Source organism: Equus przewalskii, chromosome 5 (genome assembly GCF_037783145.1).
Source record: "Equus przewalskii isolate Varuska chromosome 5, EquPr2, whole genome shotgun sequence".
NCBI classification, from domain to species: Eukaryota; Metazoa; Chordata; class Mammalia; order Perissodactyla; family Equidae; genus Equus; species Equus przewalskii.
The window spans coordinates 6,092,279-6,116,605 of NC_091835.1; the positions used below are offsets into that span (position 1 = coordinate 6,092,279).

At 42.0% G+C, this 24,327-nt stretch overlaps 1 protein-coding gene across 6 annotated transcripts in view; it reads left to right on the forward strand.

The window, feature by feature from the left end:
* XRCC5 (X-ray repair cross complementing 5) overlaps positions 1-24,327 on the forward strand; it is a 96,648-nt gene that overhangs the window by 43,268 nt on the left and 29,053 nt on the right. For all 6 annotated transcript variants that reach the window (XM_070618238.1, XM_070618239.1, XM_070618242.1 and 3 more), the window contains exons 14-16: positions 3,662-3,858; positions 11,867-11,960; positions 13,414-13,483. In XM_070618238.1, the coding sequence (XP_070474339.1) occupies positions 3,662-3,858; positions 11,867-11,960; positions 13,414-13,483 (361 nt within the window). The remainder of the gene's footprint in view (positions 1-3,661; positions 3,859-11,866; positions 11,961-13,413; positions 13,484-24,327) is intronic.

Genomic DNA, 24,327 nt, shown 5'->3' on the forward strand with positions numbered 1-24,327 from the left:
TAAATATTTATCAAACACGAGCAATGCACCATGTGCTAATGATACTATAAACTCCCTACTTGAAAGGACCCGTCCAGAGGAGTGAGAGGAGTAGAGAGACGTAAAACCGATAGGTACAACAGTGGTAGGTGCAGAATGCTGTGGGAATAGGAGGAGATTCTTGCAAGTGGGCGACTTCAGGAAGGCTTCACTGAGGATAAAAGGGGATGCATGTTGTGACAAGGGCATGCCAGGCAGAAGAAGTAGCATATCCAGAAGCACGAAAATATGAAGAAGTGTCCGGTATCTGTATTTAGGAATCCACAAGTAGTTCCATTTGGCTGGCGAAGAGGCTCTGTGGGAAAATGATGGAAAAAGTGGCAGGGAAGATAAGTGGCAGGTAGGTCGTGAGGAGCTTAGTGGTTTGGATTTTATCCTCTAGGCAGTGGGGATTTTGTCAGCAGGTAGGTAACCTGATTTTTAGAAAATAGCGCTGATGGTAGCATAGCAGATGGACTGGAGACCAGTTAGGAAACACACAGTGGCTTATGAGAAGGCTTGCATTAAAGCAGTGGCCAAGGGGCTGAAGAGGAGGCCTCTGCACTAGAAGATAGAGTAGACAGGACTTAAGGGATTGGCTGGGCATGGAAGAGAAAGAGGAAGGTAACAGGATCCTAGCTTAGATGACTAGAGGGATGATGTCGCTTAATTATGATAAGGAATATAGAATGAACAGAAAAGGTAATTCATGTATTTTTGCACTTGTTAAATTTGAGCTGTCTATTGGAATCCCACAACAGACCCTCAGTGGGCAGCTGGAAATAGAGATTCAGAGTCTAGGAGAGAATTCAGGACTAAATACACAGATCTGAGAGTCCTCCTCAATTAGATAGAAACAGAGTGAATGAGATCACCTGCGAGTGTCTGCTGTGTGAGAAGCAAAGAACAAAGTCCTGAACACCAACACGTGAGTGAACAATTAAGGAGAAAGAGAAGAAGAGCTATTAAAAAACAAAACAAAATGTTCTTACCATCCTCCAAAGAAGGTCAGAGCGGTAGAAAGCACTAGGAGAAGCTAGTGCCTTGGAAGGCAGAGGAAGAGGAGTGTCCAGAGGAAAGAATCAGACATTGCACGTTGGTGAGGAAAGGCGAGCCTAGCAAAGGGCGTTTGGGTTTGCAGTGAAGTTCTGATGGCCCTGAGGGCCTAGCGGCAGTAGAGTAATGGCGTGGGAGCCAGGCTACAGTGCTGGAGGAGAAAGCTTTACTGATGAAGGAGAAGGGAGAGAGAGGGGACCCAGGAAACTACAGGAGATGTGGGACCCAAAATGAAATATTTATACCTGAGGGCAAATGAGCTGGGAGTAGGGGCAGAAGGAGCGAGAGATTAATAATCAGTTTGTTGGCAAGAGGTTCAACTCTAATTTTGGGAAGAAATGCCAAAAAGTAATCTTTTGTCAAGTGTACAGTTAACTGCCTTTTAAATGATTGATACAGTGTTGCTAAAATCAACATATTAGTAACTTATGAGTTAGCCATGTGGTCTGCAGTTTTTTCTCTGGCCTTTTTCCAATTGTGAAAATCACATCAAGGAGCAACAGTTGCTTAAAAGAGAAATAAGTAGATCAAGGGCTGTTTTCTCAGCTTCTCCGGCACTAAAATGTGTCACTTTCTAATAACTTCATTTTTTTAAATGAATTGAGATTTTTGATGGAATTGGTTTTTTTAAAGTATATGCCTTTTGGTGAGGAAGATTGGCCCTGAGCTAACATCTGTTGCCCATCTTCCTCTTTATTTTGTTTTTCTCCCCAAAGCCCCAGTACATAGTTGTATATTCCAGTTGTAAGTCATTCTAGTTCTTTCTTGTGGGATGCCGCCACAGCACGGCTTGATGAGCAGTGTGCAGGTCTGCACCCAGGATACTGTTTACTATTTAAGTCTGAGTATCTTTTATTATTTTAGAAGTGAGACCTCTACTTTACATTTTCTACCGGATAGGGAAACAAACCATGGGGTAGTTTGAATGATGCACCTTGTGGTATAAAACAGTATTTTGAAATGGCAGGAGCTATTCAGCTCCCTGTTTTTTTCTTCAAAATTATTAATGCACAAGTTGTTTGAAGGTGAGAACAGCAGGAACCTGGTTCTCCAATCTAATTTTGGAATTCTTCTCTAGCAAGGGAAGGAAAAGGTCAAAGAACTCAGTTTTCTTTTTTTGTCTTTTTTTCTTAGTGGTGTCCATCCTATTGCTGACATTCCTGTAATCTCTTAGAGTATTTACTCTCCTAGGCAGATACCAATGCTGCCAAGGCCTGGCTTAGCAGACTGAACGCTGTACAGGGGACTGGATGGAAGTGGCCTCCTGTCCAGATTCCCACTCGTGTGAGCAGTGGAGAGCCTGCCCTGGCTTGAGCTGGGCCCCACTCTTGGTGCTGCTTCCTGACTCTTCTGTCAGCAACTCGAGTCCTGAGAAAGAGCGCTTTATCCCTTCAGCCACTGTCTGTGAGGTGCTTATGTGCCAGGCACTATTTTCAGTACTTGGAATTCAGCAGTAAACGAAACAAACAAGATCTCTGCTTTCAAGGAACAAGGCCAGATAATGAATAAACTAGCAAATTGATAAGATAATTTTAGATAATGATAAATGCTGTAAGAAATATAAAACAAGGGTAATGGATAGAGAATGACCAGGTGGTAGGATGGGGACGAGGGCTTCTTCATACAGTGTCAGGGAAAATCTCTCTGAGGAGATCGTATCTGAGCAAAGAACAGAATGATAAAAAACGGCCCGCTTTTGAGATCTCGGGGAAGGCAGAAGAGGCAGAGGGAGCACTAAGCACAGGACGCGAGGCCACAGTGAGCTTGGCGGGAATAAACGGAAGAGCCCAGTCTGGCTGGGTTGTGCGTGAGGAGGAGGGCGGGTGGTGATCGATAGGGGAGGTCTGCAGGGGCTGCGTTATGTATGACTTCGGGATATAGTAAGGAGCTTAAGACGATGTTTGCTGCAGTAGAACAGTGAAAATAGATGCGGGGAGACCAGCTAGAAGGTGACTGTGGTGCCCCACACGAGAGGTGATGGTACCTGCACAAGAGTGACAGTAGTGGAGACGGACGAAGTGAGTAGACCGGTGGAGAACAGCCCAAACTCAGCACCCCGGCAAGGTTGGGACAGACCCGTGGTCTTATCTCTTCCGCAGATTTCTTCCCTGGACTCACCGAACATGGGCAGCTTCCCTTTAGCCCTTTAGTTTCATCCACACATGTCCTCTTCTAAGGTTAAGCAAGGGAGAAAGCACAGTGTGCTGAAGGGAGGCAAAAGGATTTTAACCAAAAGATTATAATCCCGCATTGTCAGGGGCTCTGGGAATTACATGCCTTAGGAAACTTGAATATTCTCCAAGTAAAAGGAGCAGCCTCTTTTTATGAAATGAGGCTCCTTTCCAGGAGGGCTTCAGCTGGCAGTGCTGCTAGGCCTGGATCTGTTTTACCGTTGGTTTTAGGCATCACCAATGTCCTGCCAGTAGGCTAGGTGGTTCTGGGTCCACCCTCTTTGTTCTCTTTTCCATGTGCTAGGAATCCTATAGCCCTCCCAAGCTAAGGGTAGAGGATCCCCGATCAGAAAAGCATAACGAAGCCATCTGTGATATCTACATCTGAATTTTAAATCCTTGTGTCTTTTCCACAGTGTCTGCTGCACAGAGCTTTACATCCCCAGGAACCTCTGCCCCCAATTCAGCAGCATATTCTGAATATGCTGGATCCCCCTACTGAGGTGACAACTAAATGTCAGGTTCCTCTCTCTAAAATAAAGACCCTTTTCCCTCTGACTGAAGCCATCAAGAAAAAGGATCAAGTGACTGCTCAGGACGTCTTCTCAGACAAGTAAGTACTTGATGTGGCTGCATTTGGTGTTGGAGCACGTACGATCAGTGGTGTCCTAGAGGGCCCCGGACTACAGGGCTGCCTATGGGTTTGTGGAAGCACAAAGGTGGGAGGAAGAAACCTTTCAGTGTTTGACCCTTGTGTTGACAGTGTTGGTTTCTCCTATCTGTTCATCGTAGATGTATTCTATCCCTGCCCTTCACCTGGGATTTAGAGCTGCCTTGTGAGTTGTTGACTTGTTGATCAGCATCACATTCTTGGTGATTTAGGCAGGCTAAACAGTTTTTGAAAATCTAAGACTAAATTTTACCATTTTTAAAGTAGGGTGCCCGGATGAGAGGAGAGGAGTGAAGGTCATAAGGTTTTTTGGTTGGGACGTTAGGTGTCAGGAGAACATCATTGAAATTTTTGGAGAAAAAGTGGGAAGGAGAATGAAAAATGTGGACCTTCTTTAGCTATTACTAGATAGCTATTTACTATTTACTGTTATTACTGTGTCAGTGGTGTACTTGGTTATACCATTAATGAGGTCTTTGTCATTTAAGGATTGCAAAATGCTTATCATATAATCCTGAAATCAAGTCATGTTTTCAGGCAGCTATTAAATATTTTCCCTCAGATTCTGTTCAGAATCTGTATTAATTTCCATTCAAAGCAAAACAAACTGTAAGAAGTTATTATTGATGATCTGGAGTCATTTGGGTGTGTAATGTTGATTTTACCAGGTTTAGGTTTGATTATTGGTGACTTTCTCCACCAAATCAAAATGATCTAATCATTTCTTTATGTTGCATTCTAAGATCAGTTTTAGACGACGTTTTTTTTCTTTTTTCTTTGATTTCCTTCCCACGGCTGTATCTTTATTGACAAAGTAAAGCTTATTATTTGTAAAAACCCCATTGGAGGAGTATTAATTTCCAAAAACCTTCACAATGTTCTGTAAATTGTTAATTTAGTGAATTATCTTCCAAGTTAAATAGATAGCTTTGTATTTTCTGTGTTTTTTAGAGGTTAATACCCCAATCTTTGTCAGAATTGGAAAAGAAAACGAATCATGGGATTGACGGGTTCTGTCGTGCGCATGCCTAACACATCCTGGAGAGTCTTGCATTTCTTTGTAGTCTGTCATACCTTCCTCTGCATAGGAAGATTGTCACTGAAAGTCCTCTTTCTCCCTGCCATCCTCATTTACCTATATCCCTCTGGATTCGTGTGTTAGAACAGTTCAATAAAATTCTGAGTCTTCTCCTCCCATGGCAGCCCTGCTGCAGACTCGCTGCAGTCGTATGGCTATTCTGTCTGCGGATTAGAGCTCTGGTTCCTAATCTTGATTACCTTCTGGTGTTGAGGGAAAGAAATGGGCCCTTTTCCCCTCCTTCCCTTGATTAAAATGTAAATTAGCTGGTTAAAAACCCACCACATAGCCCCAGAAGGCTGTTGTTGTGTGGTTTGCTCCCTGCTGGGATTGCACCTTAAGCTCTCTTCCTACCCCTCTCTTTCCAGAAGCTGCAACGTGCTGGGCTTGTTCTTGGCTCCCATAATGGTTTGCTTGCGACACAGCCAAGTTATCTGCCTGGGGCCTGAGAATTATCTCACTCACACACACCTACTCATGCTCCTATTCTCTACCTTTTCTTCTTAGAAATCTCAGTTTTTAAGAACTGCAGAAATGACGCATTTAACGAATATTTATTGAGTGCCTCCTGTATTCAAGAAGAATGACTCAGTCCCTTCTGCAAGGTTCTCAAAGCCCTCAGTGTTTATGATAAGGCTCCCACCAGCTTTAGAAGTGGTCTCCCGAAGGGAAAAGAAACTAGCTAACCACTAACTGTAGTTTTGTGTATATCTAGCACCCTGTACCCAGGGTATGTATTTCCAGTGTAGGGGTGAGGGGCTAGACTGGGGAGTGGGCAAGTGTCTGTTCACGGAGTGGCAGAGGCCAAGACAAGAGCCCTGAGCTGGGCATCACTAGTTTTCATTCCAGCTTTGTCACCCTTGATCTGATTTTGGTTAAATAATTATACCTTTATGAGAGTTTTTCCTTCTAAAAACAGTCTCAACTCAAGAGGTATTACAACAATGAAATCACAGATATTAAAGCACTTTGAACTCTGGACGGAAGGCAATAGTCAAAACCTGGAGCAATAACAGTATTATCAATAAAAAACACTGGGGGCCGGCCCAGTGGCACAGTGGTTAGGTGTGCACGTTCCGCTTTGGTGGCCCAGGGTTCACCGGTTTGGATCCCGGGTGCGGACATGGCACTGCTTGGCAAGCCACGCTGTGGTAGGCATCCCACATATAAAGTAGAGGAGGATGGGCACGGATGTTAGCTCAGGGCCAGTCTTCCTCAGCAAAAAGAGGAGGATTGGCAGCAGATGTTAGCTCAGGGCTAATCTTCCTCAAAAAAAAAAATAATGAAATAAAATAAAAATAAATAAATAAATAAAAACACTGAACATTTGAGAAGATCTACTAGTCATGCTGAACCTCTTGAATCCCTAGTGTTAGAAGTGATTTTTTCATTTCATTTCAAGAGTACCATCTGACGTCTTAGTCCAAAAATGTACTAAACATTACCTTTGTCATAGAAAACCGTTGCTTCCTTTAATGTTGCTGAACACGCTTGAAATGAAAATGTCATCTCTTGGACAAGGAACTTGCATGAGAATTAGGACATTGAGGTCTAATCCTGCTTGTGCAACTAACTCATCTGTGATCTTGATTTCTTTTTGTCTCTATGATACAGATAGTCTAAAGTTTTCTACTTTTTTCAGGTCCCCTAAGACTCCTCCTCACTTACTGTCAGTGGCCGGCCTCACCTGGTTACTTGTTAAGACCTCAGATTCCACAGTCACTGTGAGTTGGTTCCTTGCTCTGCAGTGTGACCTTAGGCACAGGTGCTCATCCTTCCCAAGCCTCAGTTTCCTCCTGGGTAAATGGCAAGAATAGGATATCTGTCTCAGAGTTGTCCTCAGGGTTAATAGAGTAACATGCTGTCCACTGCGGCGTGGTGCCTAACACATGGTAAGAATACAGTGTGAGGAAATGATTTACAAGATCCTAGTCACGTCCCTGGCGCTTTTTTGACTACGGCAATGATGATCATGGTGGTGATGATTTCATGGAGAAAATAGAGGCCAGTAGGTGGGAACTCCTCAGTTTTCTGGCCCGTCTTGTCTGAAAACATCTGTGTTACATCTGTCTTCATTTCCTTCTTTCCTGTCTCAGTGGAAGAGGGTACCTCATCCTATCCAAAACTAGTCCTTTCTCCTGTGTCCTAGGGTACCGTCTTCTGGTTCATCTGGTACCTTAGTCCACTAATAATTTCTTCCCTCTTTCTATATTTTCAGCTTCTCCCTCTGTACCATCTCCTTTCCCTCCACACATTAACATTTTATTTCTTTTCTCTAAAACAAAATAAAATAACCCCCTCAGCTTCCTCCCTCCCATTCTACCTTTTATCACCTTCTTTCCTCCCATAAGCCAGGCTTATTGTCAGAGTAGTCTACACTGCTTCTTTCCCCAGCACTCGTCTCAGGCCTCTGCCCCCACTGCTTCTCTGAAACTGGTCTTCCAAAAGACACTAACCACTGAGTGTACTTCAGTTTGACAGTCCTTTTCTTTCTTGACCTCTTTCTAGCGCTTGACATTGTCCATTATTCTTTCTGTCTTGGAACTCATATATCTTCCTTAACTTCGTCTTCTCCAGATTTTTCCTTCTAAACCTTTGACAGCTCCCTCTCAGATTCCTCTAGGGGCTGCTTTTCTTTCCCCACCAACCTTCAATGTTGCTGTTCTCCTCAGAAAGAGCTGTCATTTATTGGACACAGGTATGTGCTGAGGGCTTTGCATGCGTTATCTGTGTGGATCCTCCTGGTAGTCCTGTGAAGTGGTTCTTTCATTAACCTCATCTGAACGCTAAGGATACTCAGGCTTAGAGAAGATTCGAAACTTGCCCAGGATCACAGCTGGTTAAGTATTGGAGTAAGGATTTAAGGCAGGAGCACTGAGTTCAGAGATTACGCTCTACCATTATGCCATACTGCCTTGGCGATGATGTCCTAAGACCTTGTGTTGTTTCACATGTACGTCTTTAAAAACTACTAAATTCTCCATCCATCCTAATGCGTTTCCATCCTCTCCACCGAGTATCTTAACTGTCTGAAGATATCTCAAGTTCAGTGTGTCCAGAAATGACTTCTTCTTTCTTCTTCTGTGCTCCTTTCAGACCCTCCTTCATGCTGTTATTCTCTATTTCACTGAATGACACCTAATTTCCAAAGAGTCATCCTTTTTCTTTACTTTCCATATCTAATTGGTTTACCAAGTTGTATTAGATTTACTCCAATCCACTACTTTCGTTTCAGGTTAGTATAGTGGCTCATAGCATTGATTTTGGAGTCAGGGGGTTTGGATCAAAACCCAGCATTTCCCTCGGTAGTAGTTAAAATTGGCCAGTTGCTCTGTGGCAAGAGGTGATAACAAATACCTGCCTTTCAGGGGCTGGACAGGAGAGTGGTTGAGAGCCCAGGATTAGTTGTGGACCCCTTATTAACTACATGCTTTAGCCTTGGTTTGCTCATTTATGAAAGGACAATAGTAATAGCTGACTCATAGGGTTGTTGTGAAGTTTAAGTGAGACATTTTAAATATACTTAGCATAGTAACTAGGATATGGTAAGCATTAAAAAAAAAAGTTAGCTCTTAGCATCGCCCACTACCATTGCTTTTATGTTGTTGTAAGTGCCATGAAGTGGATTCCAACTCCTAGTGACCCTGTGGACAGCAGAGCAGAACCCTGTCCAGTCTTTTTGCACCATCCTCTCCCCTTCTGGCTCTCTATCAGGCAATGCTCCGTGGCTATTCACAAGGTTTTCGTGGCTAGTCTTTTGGAAGTGGATGGCCAGTTCCTTCTTTTCAGTCTGTCTTAGTCTGGAAGCTCTGCTGAAACCTGTCCACCATGGGTGACCCTGCTGATATTTGAAATACTGGTGGAATAGATTTCAGCATCACAGCAACATGCAGCCACCATAGTGTGACAACCAACAGACTGGTGGTGTGGTTCCCTGACTGGAAAAGGAACCTGGGCTGACGTGGTGAGAGCGCGGAATCTTAACCACTAGACCGCCAGGGCTGGCTAGCTTTTACGTGGGCCTCCTTTCCTGAAATAACCCCTTATCTGATTTCCCTCATTCCAGTCTTAATCCCTTTCCAGTCCACTCTGCATTCTGCTACCTGAGTGATTTTAAAAAACAAATCTGATCACATTACTCCCTTGCTTAAAATTCTTTAAAGCAGTCATTCTTAATTTGTGTTAGATGTTTGTGTATGTGTGTGTTGGACCCTTTGGTAATCTTATAAAAAATTATGAACCCTCTCCCTAGGAAAATGCCCTAACATACTAAGTTTCGCATATAATTAGGTGGTTCACAAATTCTTCATGCCGTCCTCGGACTCCTGATTAAAAACTTTCGCTTTAATAGCTTTCTCTTACCTTCAGCTCAAGATCAAATTCTGTTACACAAATGAGAAAATCCAGATAAGCAGAAAGAAGAGAAGTATCTATCCATAATCAAGCTACCTAGAGAACCACTTTCCTTCCTCAGTTTCTCTGTCTACAATTTGATTCTTTCTGTCCTCGTCTCTCATTACTTCCTGGTTCATACCTCATGCCCTGCCTAGTATAGCTGCTTGCTCTCCTCTCAAAGGGATATGTTGCTTACTACAATATTTTGTTAATTGCTTGTTTGTGTATTTTTTTTATTTGCATGAACTTCTTGAAGTTGTTGATTGTGTATTAATTTTTGTATACTCAGAGTCTAGAGCCTGGCTTAGTGGCCTAATATTTATTTACGTAGTAAGTATTAGGTAAATGTTTGGCTAAATAAGTGAATTACAAAATTTGTACATATTAAAGAAATAAAATGATAAAAAGAGAAAGAACAACAAATTACCTATGGTCCTGACATCCAAATGCAGCAGCTGTTAACATTTGTATGTCTGCTGTGATCTAGCATGGATAATTTCTACGTTCCAGGGTTTAGCTCTTTCATACATAATTTGGGGATGAGAATCATTGCCTTCTCCCATTTCAGACAGACCTTATGAGTTTAATATACGTAAAATTCCTAGTAATGCCATTAAATGATTCAGTCGTGAGAATATTCACTGTATTAAATTTTCACTACTTTCTGCTTATTCCTGGGCCTGCCTTTACCTGCCCAGTTCTGCAGAATTGGTATACATGCCTCCTTATCCTTCCTTCCCTGGAATCTTATTTTGGAGGGTTTAAGAAATTCTTCATGTGATTCAACCTCGTAGTCTCACAGAACTCAGCATCGTGCTTTGTATGTTAAATCTTCTTAATACCACTATATGAGTTAATGTGTATTTGTGGAAGAGAACAGGTGCACAGTTGAGATACTCATGGTACTTTTCATCATAGTGTTTTCCTAAGTGTTTTCAGTCTGGGGAGCAGACTGCAGTTCAGAGAGGAGAGTAACTTACAAGACTAAACTCTAGCTGTACAAAACTGAATCTGCAGTCAGTACCTTCGAGAAGGTGTAAGATTCCAGGGCTGGTCAGTGGCAAAACTGAGACTAGAATCCAGATCTTTGTCTCCCCGTCTTCAGCAGTACCGTGTTGTCTGTCTTTTGGGAAGAGCTGGCCAAGGTTAACTGAAGTGGCTGCGACTTTTTTTTTTTTTTTAACAGACTCATAGTCTGATGGAATTTCGTGCTTCCTTGGGTTTGTGCATTTTCCCTCCATTTTTGCCATCAAGGCCATGTGTGTTTATTTCTTAGTCTCCTTGAAAGAACGATCTCTGGATGACTCACCCCTTTTGATGTTTCCTGGTCCCCATCCTTCTGTCTTCTACTTTTCACTTCTTTGTTTCTCAAAGGGAAAAAGGCAAGTGGTGAATGGGCAAGATGTCAAGTAATAAAACTTTTAATTCATATTTGAAAGGCCCTAATGATTACTTCAGTCCTTTCATATAACTGTAAGAGGAGATTCATTATTGAAATATTATTAAATAAGCCAGTTTATGCCGTATTTTTCTTTGCTTTATTTTTAGAATAACTTCTTCTGCAAGCCTCCCTTCTGAAAATTGGGCTTTTGAACAAAAACACATCACATTTAGAAATACTAAATCTTAGTTACTAATTTCCTTTCTCATTCATCCATTTCTTGACAGCTGCTTTTGCCCCAGATTGATTATTTGAGGGAAAAAATCTTCCTATCTCTGTGTTCAGCAGTTTAAGGGGATCACGGGCAGAGTCTTTGCATTTGATTTTCTTCTCCTTTGCAATTAACTTGACCTCCTCTTGACTCTAAGGCAGGCTGTTCAAGCCAGCGTGTTACTTGAGGCAAGATATCTGATACATGTCCTTGGAGTCAGCTTTCCCTTACCACACAGACGTTATTGGACTCTGTGAGCATATTGTCCAAGACAGAATTAGGTTTATAAAAGAACAAATTAAAAGTTTTCTTTTGAAAGGTTTTTTATAGTTTAAGACTTCTCAAAGAGCAAGCTCTTGCATATTTAATTAAGGATTGTCTAGTTTTGACAGCTATAAGTAGAAGCTTATAAAGCTCTCACATACACGATGGAGAAGATGGGTTATTAGACGGAAAGGTCTTCTGTGTACGTGGGAAGCTAATAGCCATGAATTCTGAGACAGAAACTAGCAAGTACTATCTGAAGAGTAAATGGGTCTCTTACTGGAATGCTGACCTGTGCTGCACTTTCTCCTTGAGAGGGCTTTGTGATGCGACTGCTCCTTGTCATTCCCGTGCTGCTGTGAAACGTGCCAAGGCTGCTCCAGTCAGGCCGTCAGGAGCTCTGAGGCTGGGAGAGGAGCCAGGCTCTTTGTAAAGAAGGACCAAGTGTGACTATTTATTTTTGCTGCTTGAAAGATAAATTTATGTTTTTCACATCAGCAGTTCTGGTTCTTGCATTGTTTGTTGTGTTTTAAGGTGGAAAACCCATTTATTTCTTTTCCAGCCATGAAGAGGGACCCACCTCTAAAAAATTCAAGACTGAGGAAGCGGAAGTCTCCTTTAGTATCTCCAGCCTGGCTGAAGGCAGAATCACCAGTGTAAGCTACACTTTTCCAGTGTGCTCGCTCCCTTTCAGGAAGGTTGGGGCTTGGCGGAGATTGGATCAATTTATGTTAGTCCTTTAACATATCACTTTCTCTGGTCCGTTTAATACATAAACCGTACAGGTCCTCTCCACACTCCTCTTTTCTTCCTTTAGGTAATTATTATCAGTGAATTACCTGTAGAATTACCTGTGTGATCTATAGTATGCAGAGCACTATATAATATATAGAGCATAGAATATCTCAGTGGTAGCACTTTTTGTAGAGAACTTTTGTTGTCTTCGTTTTGCAGCTTTTTGTTTCGTCAAAATGATAGGATAAGTGGGGGTTAATGATAGGAGTCTTAATCTCCAAATATATGAAATTTAAGAGTATAACTCTCCTATTTCTTTTCTAATATACAACTGCATGTCCCCAAACCAAGAATCCTTTGAGACCTGAGATATTCTTTATTTAATGAGAAGGTTTTTGAAACTTGAACATATTACCATATTTTAAGTGGAATTATTTGGAATCAGTGGATCTTAAAAGTTGCCCCTTGCTAGTGAAACACACTAGGAAGGATAACGCCAGGGTGAGCCTTTTCCCCACCTCAGAAAGAAATGTTCTCAGAATAACTGAACATCTGAAAAATGATTTGGATTTTATTTCAATGTTTTACAGTAAAGGAAAAAATCATGACCTTATTTGTTCTGAGAGCTTTTCTGACTGCTATACCAAAGCAAACTGGGAACTTGAGTACATTTTGTACCAAAGTTTACCAGGCATAATGGAGCCCATTGTCTTCTCTCCTGTGAGCTGAATAATACCTAGGCCCTATTAAGGTTGGGACCGAAAGATTAAAGGCGTAAGTATGACCAGAAAGTGCCATATAGTGTGTTAGAGATTTTCATCTTTGAGACTTTCCCACCTCATACTGTCATGAATCTTTATATAGGATCTGCTTTTACTTTTGGGGGACATATTCACTTTGGGCATGTTTGTACATTCTGCCAAAACTTCAGTGTGAAAGAGTCAGCAGCAGTCCCCTAAAAGAGCAGTTAGTGAATCAAGCATCAGGCTTCTGCTTCTCAAGTCATCTTAGTGGGCAGGTACATTCTGGACTGACTCCACACCGCAGAATCCTCCCGTCCTCCTTGGGTGGGTGTCACAATGCTGCCACAGAGCCGTCAGGCTGCATTGGCCGGTGGCTCGGGTTGTAGTACTTCTGACCTCCCTGGAAAGAAGTGAGCTTGCATAAAGAGAGGTAAGTGAAAGGAAAGGCAGCCGTTTGCCTACAGGAATCTGCTAGCTTTTAACAGAACCCTGGAAATGAAAATGAGTAGGAAGGGCCTTCTCTTTGTCTTTGGTTTTCTTTTATAAGATCACACTTACTACATTAAGCCATCTTGTATTGCTGCCAAAAGAGAAGCAATGTGCAGGTTTATTGTCTGTGGGTATATTCTAGGTTGGAAGCGTGAATCCTGCAGAAAACTTCCGTGTTCTAGTGAGGCAGAAGAATGCCAGCTTTGAGGAAGGTGAGTGGAATGCCGTTGGCTCTGCATTTAAGGGAAGGTGTGTAATAAGGGTAACAAATTTAAAGTCTAGATTAAGAAGTGTAGCGTTTTGTTGTACTGCTTTAGATAGCAGTTTTCTTTCCTGGTGGAAAGATCTTTGTGATTGTTCCTTATTAGTGAGCACACTGAGGCAACAATAGGAGCACTCAGGGTAAACCCAGCACAGGTCTGCCCAAAGATAGAGCTCATTTATGGGTCTCTCCCCCTTTTTTTTCCCAGTGAGGAAGATTGGCCCTGAGCTAATAACTGTTGCCAATCTTCCTCTTTTTGCTTGAGGAAGGTTGTTGCTGAGCTAACGTCTATGGCAGTCGTCTTTTATTTTGTATGTGGGATGCAGCCACAGCATGGCTTGGGGAGCAGTGTGTTGGTCTGCGCCCAGGATCTGAATCCGCGAACCCCGGTGTGCCGAAGCAGAGCGTGCAACCTTAACCACTGTGCCACCAGGCTGGCCCCTGTAGGTCTCCCTTTTAAGGAAGCTGCGGACCAGAACCTTGGGGGTTTCAGTTCTACTGCATTGAAGTTCTTTGGGGTCTTGTGAGTGAGCTTAGAATAAAACACTGTTGTGTCGTATTTTCCTATTTTCAGAGATGCATAATGTTCTAGTCCTTGTTATAAGGGTCTGAGCCTCTTTATAGTAGTCCCAGCGAGACCTTGTTGCTGCCCCTAGATTTGATCCTTCTGAAATTGACTTCATCCTCGCATTTTTCTTATCATTTATAATGTAGAATTCCATTTAGGCTTGGGCTAGTATTAAAACAGCTTCCAGGAATGGACAGAGGGTCTGGGACCAAGGTTCGTTCACTTGCTTGCCTTCAGGTTCCTATTCATTTACCCTCTAAAGAGTGGCACTTGGCAGTTGTAATCTGGCAGGTTTGTGTGTACAACTGTGTTGTATTCGTTACTGCTGCCGAGGGGCAGGGCTGTCTGTGAGCTGCCCTCTGTGTGAATGTTTATGTTCTGAGTGCACAGTTCTTTCTTCCAGCTTCTTGGCATTTTAGCAGGACAAGTGGCTCCTAAATGCCTAGAAACACTACAACTTATTAGTTTTGTGATCTATCGTGTTTAGCATAGGTCTAGGTACCTTACTCCTTAGATTCTGAGAATCCTAGCCAGCTGCCTGGACCTGCTGTGCTGTGGCCCTAAGGCAGCCTTAACCAGCTGAGCCATGAGAGGAGCATGCCATCTCCCAGGCCATTCCTGCTGGCAGGACCACCAGAGGCCAAGCCCAGGGGCATTTCCTGAAGTGGACCAGCTCCACCAGCGGGATAATCTGCATTCTTTTAGGTGGGGTATGTATATTTTGTGTTTTAACATCAGGGAAGAGCTTTTTGCCGAAGAATTTCCATGTAGGAGAAAAGCTTTTGAATTTTAACACAGAACAAAACTACATCTAAATAGAAGAAGGAAATCTAAGATTAGGATGACCACTTTCCAGAAGGATTGGTGGGAACAGTACTTCAGAATTTCTCTCCTTCACATATTGGGGTAGTCACAAGAGGCTTTCTCTGCATTGTACCTGTGCTGTTGTCTGTTTGGCTGCATATTGTGGCTGTGTGTTTGGAAGGTGGCAGAAACACTACTGTGACAAGTCAGTAAACTCTATGGTCTATCACGATTATTGTGGTTTTGAAGAAAGACTGAGGTCTTCTCAGTTTTCAATTATATGTTGTCGATTACCTTGGCCAGAGTCAAAGGTCCTCCCTTGGGAAGCGGTTGGCCTCCCAGGTTGGGGTCGGCGTGATCTCTTCAGGGCCTACATCTGCATCGTCACCATCATAAAGGCCGCCACTAGTCAGTCAGTGTCTGCTGTGTTCAAGTCCTACTAGCACTTTATTATGTTCTTTGTCTCAATTACCCACGTGGCAGTCCTGCAGAGTCACGTGAGCAAGTGGAGAAAATGTTAGAGCTTTCACAGCTGGTGCCAGGACTTCCTGAAAAAGAGGAATGTTTTTATTGAAAAAATACTTAGATAGGTGCTTGGGGTAGAGACTGAGTCTCGTGTCCAGGCTTCGTTTTTGGTCAGTATCGGCGTTCCGAGGAGGGAGAAGCTGCTAGCGTCATAGAAGTAGGAAAACTGGAGCTAGGTCAGGAGGAGGGGCTGAGGAGAAGAAGTACGCGGGAGAGGAAGTGAACAAATTTCTGTTAGGGCTCAGCGTTCTACAATATGTTCCGGCTCATGACTGCAATGCTCGGTGTCTGTAAACCTGTGGAATGCTTGGTCTCAGTGCTCTATTTGGGGAACCTGGTGAAGAGGCAGAGTTTTGAGGCTGGAATTACTTCAAGCGGAGCCAAGAAAGGACCTGAACGCACAAATTCCTGGGAATTTGCTCACATCTTTGGAAAACATAATGTTTTCCCTAGACCCTGGAATTGGGGATTTGAAGCAGTCTTGTGGAAATAACAAGGGCAAGTGACCCCTCGATGGCATATAGGTTACAATAGGTAATGTTATCCCCTCTTTACAGAGGGAAAAACTATAAAACTGGAAGAGATGAACTTCTCCCAAAATCACACAGGGATTCAAATCTATGTCTCTTTCAAATACTGGACTTTACCACTTAGCCGTACTCTTTCTCTTGGTTCCTAATGTCCTCCTTTCCTACATATTTGTTTTTTGTTTAAACATTGTAAGGTCATGTATCTCAAACCTTTGTGCCTATAAGATGGGATTTTTGATGAGTAGGCCATCCTTTTGTGTTGAAATGTGACTGAGTCCTGGCACTTTGCTAGTGTTGTGATGGTGGATGTCCCTCTGTACCTCCGTCTAGGACTTGGTCAGTCACAGCTCTCCAGTGACCTCACAAAAGCAGACTTTCTGCAGAGCTGGGGGACCATGAGACCGCCCACTTGTTAGCAGCTAGTTCTGTTTCATGGTCCTAACTTGGCTTCCCTTTTATCCTTCCCTTTCTTGCTTCAAGCTCCAGAAATTTGTTTCTTCGTTACTTTTCCTACCTTTGTTCTTCTCCTTGGGCATCTCTTTACTAAGACCCTTTGTGAGCCAAGACTCACTTCCCTTGCAAGCCCAAAGTACGCCTCTGAACTTTGAGCTGCCTCCCTGGTCTTGACCTTTATCCCTTCTAGAGAGCTCCGCCTTGGGCAGGGGAGGGTGAAGCCCCTCTCTTTTCTCCAGTATATCCATTTTTTAAATTCAGTCGCCAAAGGCATGATCAGTGATAGATAGTTGTAAGATCGTTTTAGCCTGAATTAGAACTCAGCCCTTTCACCTATTGCTATAAACTAAATTGTGGGTGGAGTTCCTTCCTGTCTGGCCTAATAGTCTCGTAGTCATACTGGGAGCATTGTGAGCCAGTTCCCTGGACAGGAGCAGTCTGTAGGCAGCCACACGTTTTCTTCCCCTGTGGTTTCGGGGTGAGGGATGATCCCCGTCCTAAGCTTGCTGGCAGAGAGGAGTAACTAATCCTGAACCCCAGGAGGCTGTCTTTCTGGCTGCTGGTGCTGCTGTAGGCTGTCTTGGATTCTCTCTCCGGTGTCCTTTTTCTGGCCCCTTTTCTCCTCCCTCCCTACCCACCTCACCATTCTGTCACTGCAGTTTTACAATAGGAAAACTTGACCACAGCTGTATGTGTGACAGTAGGGTTGTTTCCCTCCCACAGTATTCATAAGCGCGTCACCGCCATCATCTGTGTGATGTCTCTCGTTTGTAGTTGTGGGTTTTTAGAAGAGCCTGAGGCCACCGAGTTCTTGGGCTCCTCAAGTCGAGGCTACTCACCTGTGTGAAGACTCCTCCACCAGCCGTTCCGCAGAGCTTCTAAGGAGGAGCACCATGGATTTTCAACTCCTTGACCTTTCCCTGCTTTTACTTAGGAAGAATGCTAAGATGGTCAAAAGATAGACAGCAAAAGCCATGTTACCGCAATCCTCCAAATAATTCTTGTGTGATTGAGATAGGTCTCAATTTATAGGTTCCCACCGAATATCAGATTATCAGGTAAAATAGCTTGAATGTACCTGGTATGGCAAAAACAGGTTCTCTGAGGACCTTTAGAGCCAGAAAAGACAGGTATATGGAGACACATAAAAGAATGGAATGTAACTTTTTGTAACATGAGATGATTCTCTTCCATGGATGCTGTTTTTGCCACTTAGATTACAGGTTCTGTATTAGGCCTGAGTAATGACAGGGTGGCGGGTGGCGGAGCTCCATTCCACCAAACTGAATTCTCAGGAGCATGATTGTTCAAAAAAACAAACCTGTCAAGAGAAGACATCCTCGGGAGAAATGGTCTGGACTCCTAGTTGGGGTCTGATATTTAAATTAGATTTATGTACAAGTGAGCAGTAATGTGCACATATCCATTTCATTCAGTGATGATCACTTTATTCTGTGGCTCCTGAGGCGTTTCATTCTTCTCGTACCTGTTTCCTCTCTGGATCACATCTCATCCACAAGTCTTTTGCCTTTGTTCTCCAACCTGCCTTGTTCTCACTCATAAAACATCCTTTCCATTTTAAAGGATATTTCCTAAAATTCACTTCTGCAAGACCTTCCAACACTACATAGAATGTGGTACAGTTGCTAATAAAATTGTGTCGTTCATCAAAGTCAGATAAACAATTTTTGCAGTTCTATCCCAAAGCACTAGCCCATTTGCACAGCAGTTTGCTTATATACATTATATGATTTTCTGCCCTGAATCAAGCCCTAAACTGTGGATTCTCAAGAGTTGAGATCTAGGAGAAATTTCCTGTGTGTCTGTCACTGAACCAGGTTCGTTTTTGCCTACTTCCGGGAAAGCCAAACACCAAGATGATGAGATTGCAGCAGAGAGAGGGTGTCATCACAAGGCAGCTACGTGAGGAAACGAGAGCATGAGTCTCAAATCTGCTTCCCCGAAAATAGAGACTCAGGCATACTCATGGGGTGGGGGACAAGGTGGTCTGAGATGTGGAGAGAGGTGATGGGAGGTGAGGAATTTGGTGATCTGCGCAAGCGTAGTCAGACTCCATGCCTCTTCCTAGGACCAATGTTCACAAAATGGTGTCGTTAGCATGATCTGAGGGGTGGAGTTTTTAGCCTCTTGATGTCAAAAGGTCGCCTATTGGACATCTGCACAGGCCCGGTTGATGAGCTGGTGGCCTCAACCAGCCTGAAGTGGACAAAAGGATTCTAATTCCTGAAGAACAGCTGACATGCCTATTACCATGGTGACCCAGGCTCCAGGAAGATGTTCTCCCTAGGAACCTAGTGGGAGTCAGATAGCATATTACCTAAACAGCACAGTTAATAATAGGTGGGTTAAACAGCTAAAAGCTATAATCAGTAGTTGCAAAAAGGAAAAAAACCTTTAGTTCCTAGCTACTTAATCATCAATGGCTAACTCTTTGCTGGTTTCATGTGTGTGTTTTCTTTTTTTAATGGGCCCTGACTTAATCTTGGGTATGAATTATGTAACCTTTCATCGCTCTTTCCAGATAAAGATAGGAAGATAAAAATATGGCCTTTATTTGTTGTTTTGCACAGAGCTGGTAAATTTAAGAAAAACAAGTTCTGTTACATACCTTGAGCATCTTGAAAGAAGAATACTAAATACAAACAGTAAACATCTTTAGCCCTATAAAAGTTTTGGTGTTTTTTTTTTAACTGTTTGACATACTTAGTCCTTTCCCAAAATAGCAGTGATGTTTCTCGTCATGAGAGAGAAAATACATCATTACAGATTCTAGAGGATGAGCCTAGACTTTTTATTTTTTACTAATTATCTCACTTGTTCTTCACTGGATTCCTTTGACTTGTTTAGTTTTAAATTGTTAAACCCCAGAACTTGATGATCCAGGCTTATTTTATGCCTCATTTATCAATGACAATCTCATTTGAAAACAAAAATCAGTTTATTTGGAATTCGAAAGGATACCTGCGAAAAGGAGTGTTGTTGTTGGACATGGTGATTGTGTCTCAGGCCCCTTAGGGTCTGGGTCATCTTGCACGTGGTGGAGCAGTAAGGTGACTTTGCACTGATTACTGCGTGTGTGTAAGACACTGGATCAGACTCCAGAGAGCCAATTCTTGGTCTCTTTTGGCTTAAATGTCTTCGTTGGTTGCATACGTTTCATTAGATGGCACAGCAGTACCCTGAAGTTTACATTTTTATGTAACAAAACTCATCAGCCAAATCATTAAAATGAAATCATTAAAATGAAGACAAAAAAATAAAAAAGACGTGACATAAAAACCAAAGACCATCATACACACATGACCACTTGAGAAGTGTTTTCAGTTTTCAGCAACTCTCCCTAAAAGGCTTCTCCATTCTTAGCTTCTAAAATCCTTTCAAGTTTCTGTCAATCTGTGGATCAGAATATCTCTAATTACAGGCTATGGCTCTTGGAAAATGAAGCTTGGCTCTCCGTTAAGAAAGAGACACAACTGATAGCATAAAAATGAAAGCCTCTTTGTTGTCGTGTTCCCAGTGAGCACGAAAATTCCTTCCTGAGAGCATTAAAGGAGGTCTCTTTGTGATAGACGACAGCGTTCCGATTTCTCCCAGTGTTTTCTTTTCTCACGCCAGGTGGTAAAGTTGCTTGCCTTAAACCTCCTGGGTATTTTTTCCCTTTTTATGTTAAAAATGGAAGTTATATTTTTTCTCTGGCCAAAAATGTGGAACTCACATGAACTCTTTCCTGCGTTGGAGCAACTGCAAGAGCACAGTCTATTCAAGCCTGCATTCAACATAGTGACCTTTGGCTTGCAGTGATGACCTTTGGCTTGCAGTGATGACCTCTGCCAGCAGTGGGACAGGGCAGGTGCCCACAGTTGGCCCTGCTGGAAATACAGAATTAATACTGGGTGCTTCGGAGAAAGGAAACCATACCAGCCTGCTGCTGGAGCTCACCCTTGCAGTGAGTGCTAATGAGAGTGATTGTGAGGTGGCGAGTGGGTACTTGTGGCAGTTTGGTTTTCTACCTCCTGCAAATTCTACAGTTCTTCCTTGCATGGTAGATCATTGTCATGCAGGGCATTGCACTTGGTTCTCCTTGAATTGGGCTGTCTTCAAGATTGCTCTTAAGCCCAGCTGGTTGAAAAAGGAAACTGATTTCAGATTGTGCTGATATGCAAACTGCTTTAATCAATGACTTCAAGTGACTGCTCTTGGCAAACGACAGAAGCTCTTAACCAATTAAGATGTTTAGGAAGAGATGTTAGGCTTTTGTTAAAATAGTCACTAATCAGCTGAAATGTGTTAAGAGGAGCCTGGAAACAGCTTGGAGTCCTACTTAAATGCAATAAAAGTGTTTTGGTCCTCCCCTTTCAAATTGCAAGCCCAAGGCAAAAAATATGCTGACACAGGAAGAAGTGGCAAGTATAATCTGGTACAGTTAGTCCTGCCTGTTATCCTTGTCAACATAAAACTTAAAAAATGGAATGCTTGTTTCTAAGGCCAGAAAAAGGAAGAGAGCTTGGTTCAGCTAGAGCAGTTTCAGCAGGACTTGAGAATATTATCAGCATAGATGTCTGTGAACACAGGAGGAAAATTAACCTTTGTGTGTGTGTGTGTGTGTGTGGTTTCTTATAGACAGTTGGAGAAAAATCTTTGGTAAATAGTTATGATTAAAGGCCATGCTGTGTACTGAATTGTGTCCTCCCAAAATTCATATATTCAAGTCCTAACCCCTAATGTGGTGGTATTTGGAGGTGGGGCCTTTGGGAAGTCATTAGGTTTAGATGAGGTCCTGAGGGTGGAGCCCTCAGAATGGAATTAGTGCCCATATAAGAAGAGACACCAGCGTTTGTGCTCTCTCTTCTCTCTTCTTTCTCTATCTCTTTTCTCTCTGCCATGTGAAAATACAGGAGAAGGCAACTGTATGCAAGCCAGGAAGAGAGACCTCACCAAAACCTGAGGAAGATGGGCACAGATGTTAGCTCAGGGCCAGTCTTCCTCAGCAAAAAGAGGAGGATTCGCTCAGGGCTAATCTTCCTCAAAAAAAAAAAAAAGATAGGCACCTGACCTAATATCTGTTGCCAATCTTTTTTTTTTTCTTCTTCTTCTTCTCCCCAAAGCTCCCCAGTACATAGTTGTACATTCTGGTTGCAGGTCCTTCTGATTGTGCTATGTGGGACACTGCCTCAGCGTGCCTTGATGAGCAGTGCCATGCCTGCACCCAGGATCCAAACTGGTGAAACCCTGGGCCGCTGTAGCAGAGCATGCAAACTTAACCACTCGGCCACCAGGCCGGCCCCTCTACATTCTTGATAACACTTGTCTTGTCAGTCTGTTCAGTTATAGCTGTTCTAGTGGCAATGTGTTGGTATCTGATTGTGGTTTTAATTTGCAGTTTCTTAAAGACTAACGATGCTGACAGTTTTTTCATGTGCTTATTAGCCATTCATATATCTTCTTTGGTGAAATGTCTATTGAGATCTTTTGCCCATTTTTTAACTGGGTTGTCTTATTGAGATAGAAAGTTTTGTATATATTCTGGATACAAGTCCTTTATCAGATACATAATTTGCAAATATTTTCTACAGTCTGTGGTTTGTCTTTTTAATGACGTCTATTGAAGTGTAACATTCTTAATTTTAATCGTCTGAGTTTATCATTTTTTTCTTTTATGGCCTGTTGTCTTGTTGTCATTATAAGAAATCTTTGCCTAGCCCAAGTCAGAATGGTTTTCTCCTGAAAGTTTAGGTTTATAACCCATTTTGAGATGACTGTTGTAAATGGGTGTGAGAGAGAGGTCTAGATTCCGTATTTTTCATGGGGGTAACCACTTGTCCCAGCAGCGTTGGTTGAAAAGACTGTCCTTTTCCCATCGAGCTGCCTCGGCACCTTGTTGAAAATCACTTGACCATAAATGTAAGAGCTTATTTCTGTATTCTTCAATTCTGTTACGTTGATCTCTGTCTGTCCTTCACTAATACATTGTTTTGATTCTTTCGCTTTATAGTAAGCTTTGAAATACCGTAGTATGTCTTCCAATTCGGTTCTTTTCTCAGATTGTATTGGCTCATTTAGGTCCTTTGCATTTCTGTATAAATTTTAGGATCAGCTTTTCAATTTACACAAAAAAGCCCACTTGGACTTTGATAGAGACTGCATTGAGTATATAGAATAATTAAGGGAGAATGTCCATCTTAAAAATATTGAATTTTCGAATCCATCAGCATGAAATATTTTTCTAATTTTTTAGATCTTATTTACCTTCTCTGCGTAATGTTTTGTAGTTTTTAGTGTACAAGTCCTGCACTTCTTTTGTTAAATTTTTGCCAAGTATTCTTTTTATTGCTATTGTGAATGGAATTTTTTAGGTTAATTTTTGGATTGTTTGTTGCCGGCATGTGTAAATATTGATTTTTGTGTGTTGATCTTGTATCCTGCAACCTTGTTGAACTTGCTTATTAGTTCTAGTTGTTTTTATACTCCTTAGGATTTTCTACGTACAGGATCACGTTATCTGCAAGTAAAGCGGCTTTACCTCTTCCCTTCTAACTTATATGCCTTTAATTTCTTTTCTCTGATTGTACTGACTGTAACATCCAGAACAATGGTGAACAGAATTGATGAGAGTGAATATTCCTGTTCCTGATCGTAGGGAGAAAGCTTGCAGTCTTTCACCATTAGTATGATGTAAGTTCTAAGTTTTTCTCAGATTCCCTTTATCAGCTTGAAGCTTTCCTCTGTTCCTAGTTGGTTGAGAGTGTCTGTTCTGAATGGGTGTTGAGTTTTGTCAGGTGCATTTTCTACATCTATTGAGATGATCATGTGGGTTTTATTCTTCTATTAATAGGCTATATTATAGTCTTTGATTTTTGGTTGTTAAACCAGCCTTGCCTTGCAGGGATAAATTCTAGTAAATCATGTATATAATCCTTTTTGTGTGTTCCTGAATTCGTTTTGCTAATATTTTGTTAGAATTTTTGTATATGTGTTGATGAGGTATACTTTTCTGTAGTTTTTTCTTCCGATGTCTTTGTCTGGCTTTGATATTGGGGAAATACAGGCTGCATAGAATGAGCTGGGAAGTATTCTTTCCTCCTCTTCAGGATTCGTGTTATTTCTTCTTTAAATATGTGGTAGAGTTCACCAGTGAAGCCTTCTGGGCTTGTGTTCTTTATGGGAAGCTTTTTAATACTAATTCAGTTATTTCACTTATAGATTTTCAGATGTCAGATTTTCTATTTCTTCTTGAGTCAGTTGTAGTAATTTGTGTCTGTATAAGGATTTATGCATTTCATCTAAGTTATCTATGTTGTTGGCATAACATTGATCATGTTTTTCCCTTATGATATTTTTAAGTTCTGTGCGTTGATAATGATGTCCCCTTTTTTATTCCTGATTTTGATAATTTGTATCTTCTCTTTTTCTTGGTCAATAGAAGTAAAGGTTTATGGATTTCATCTTTTTTTTTTTTTTTTTGAGGAATATTAGCCCTGAGCTAACATCTACTGCCAGTCCTCTTCTTTTTGCCGAGGAAGATTGGCACTAAGCTAACATCTATGCCCATCTTCCTCTACTTTACATGTGGGATGCCTGCCACAGCATGGTTTGATAAGTGGTGTCTAGGTCTACGCCTGGGATCCGAAATGGCGAACTCAACTGCTACACCACTGATCTGCCCCCAGGATTTTTGTTTATCTATTATAGAAGATCCTAACTTGTAATTTTATTGATTTTCTCCGTTATCTTTGTTTTTTTAAACTTGAACCTGTATTCCTTTTTTTTTTTTTAAAGATCGGCACCTGAGCTAACAACCGTTGCCAATCTTCTTTTTTTTTTTTCCTGCTTTATCTCCCTAAACGCCGCCCCCCCTCCCCGCGCTGTACATAGCTGTATATCTTAGTTGCAGGT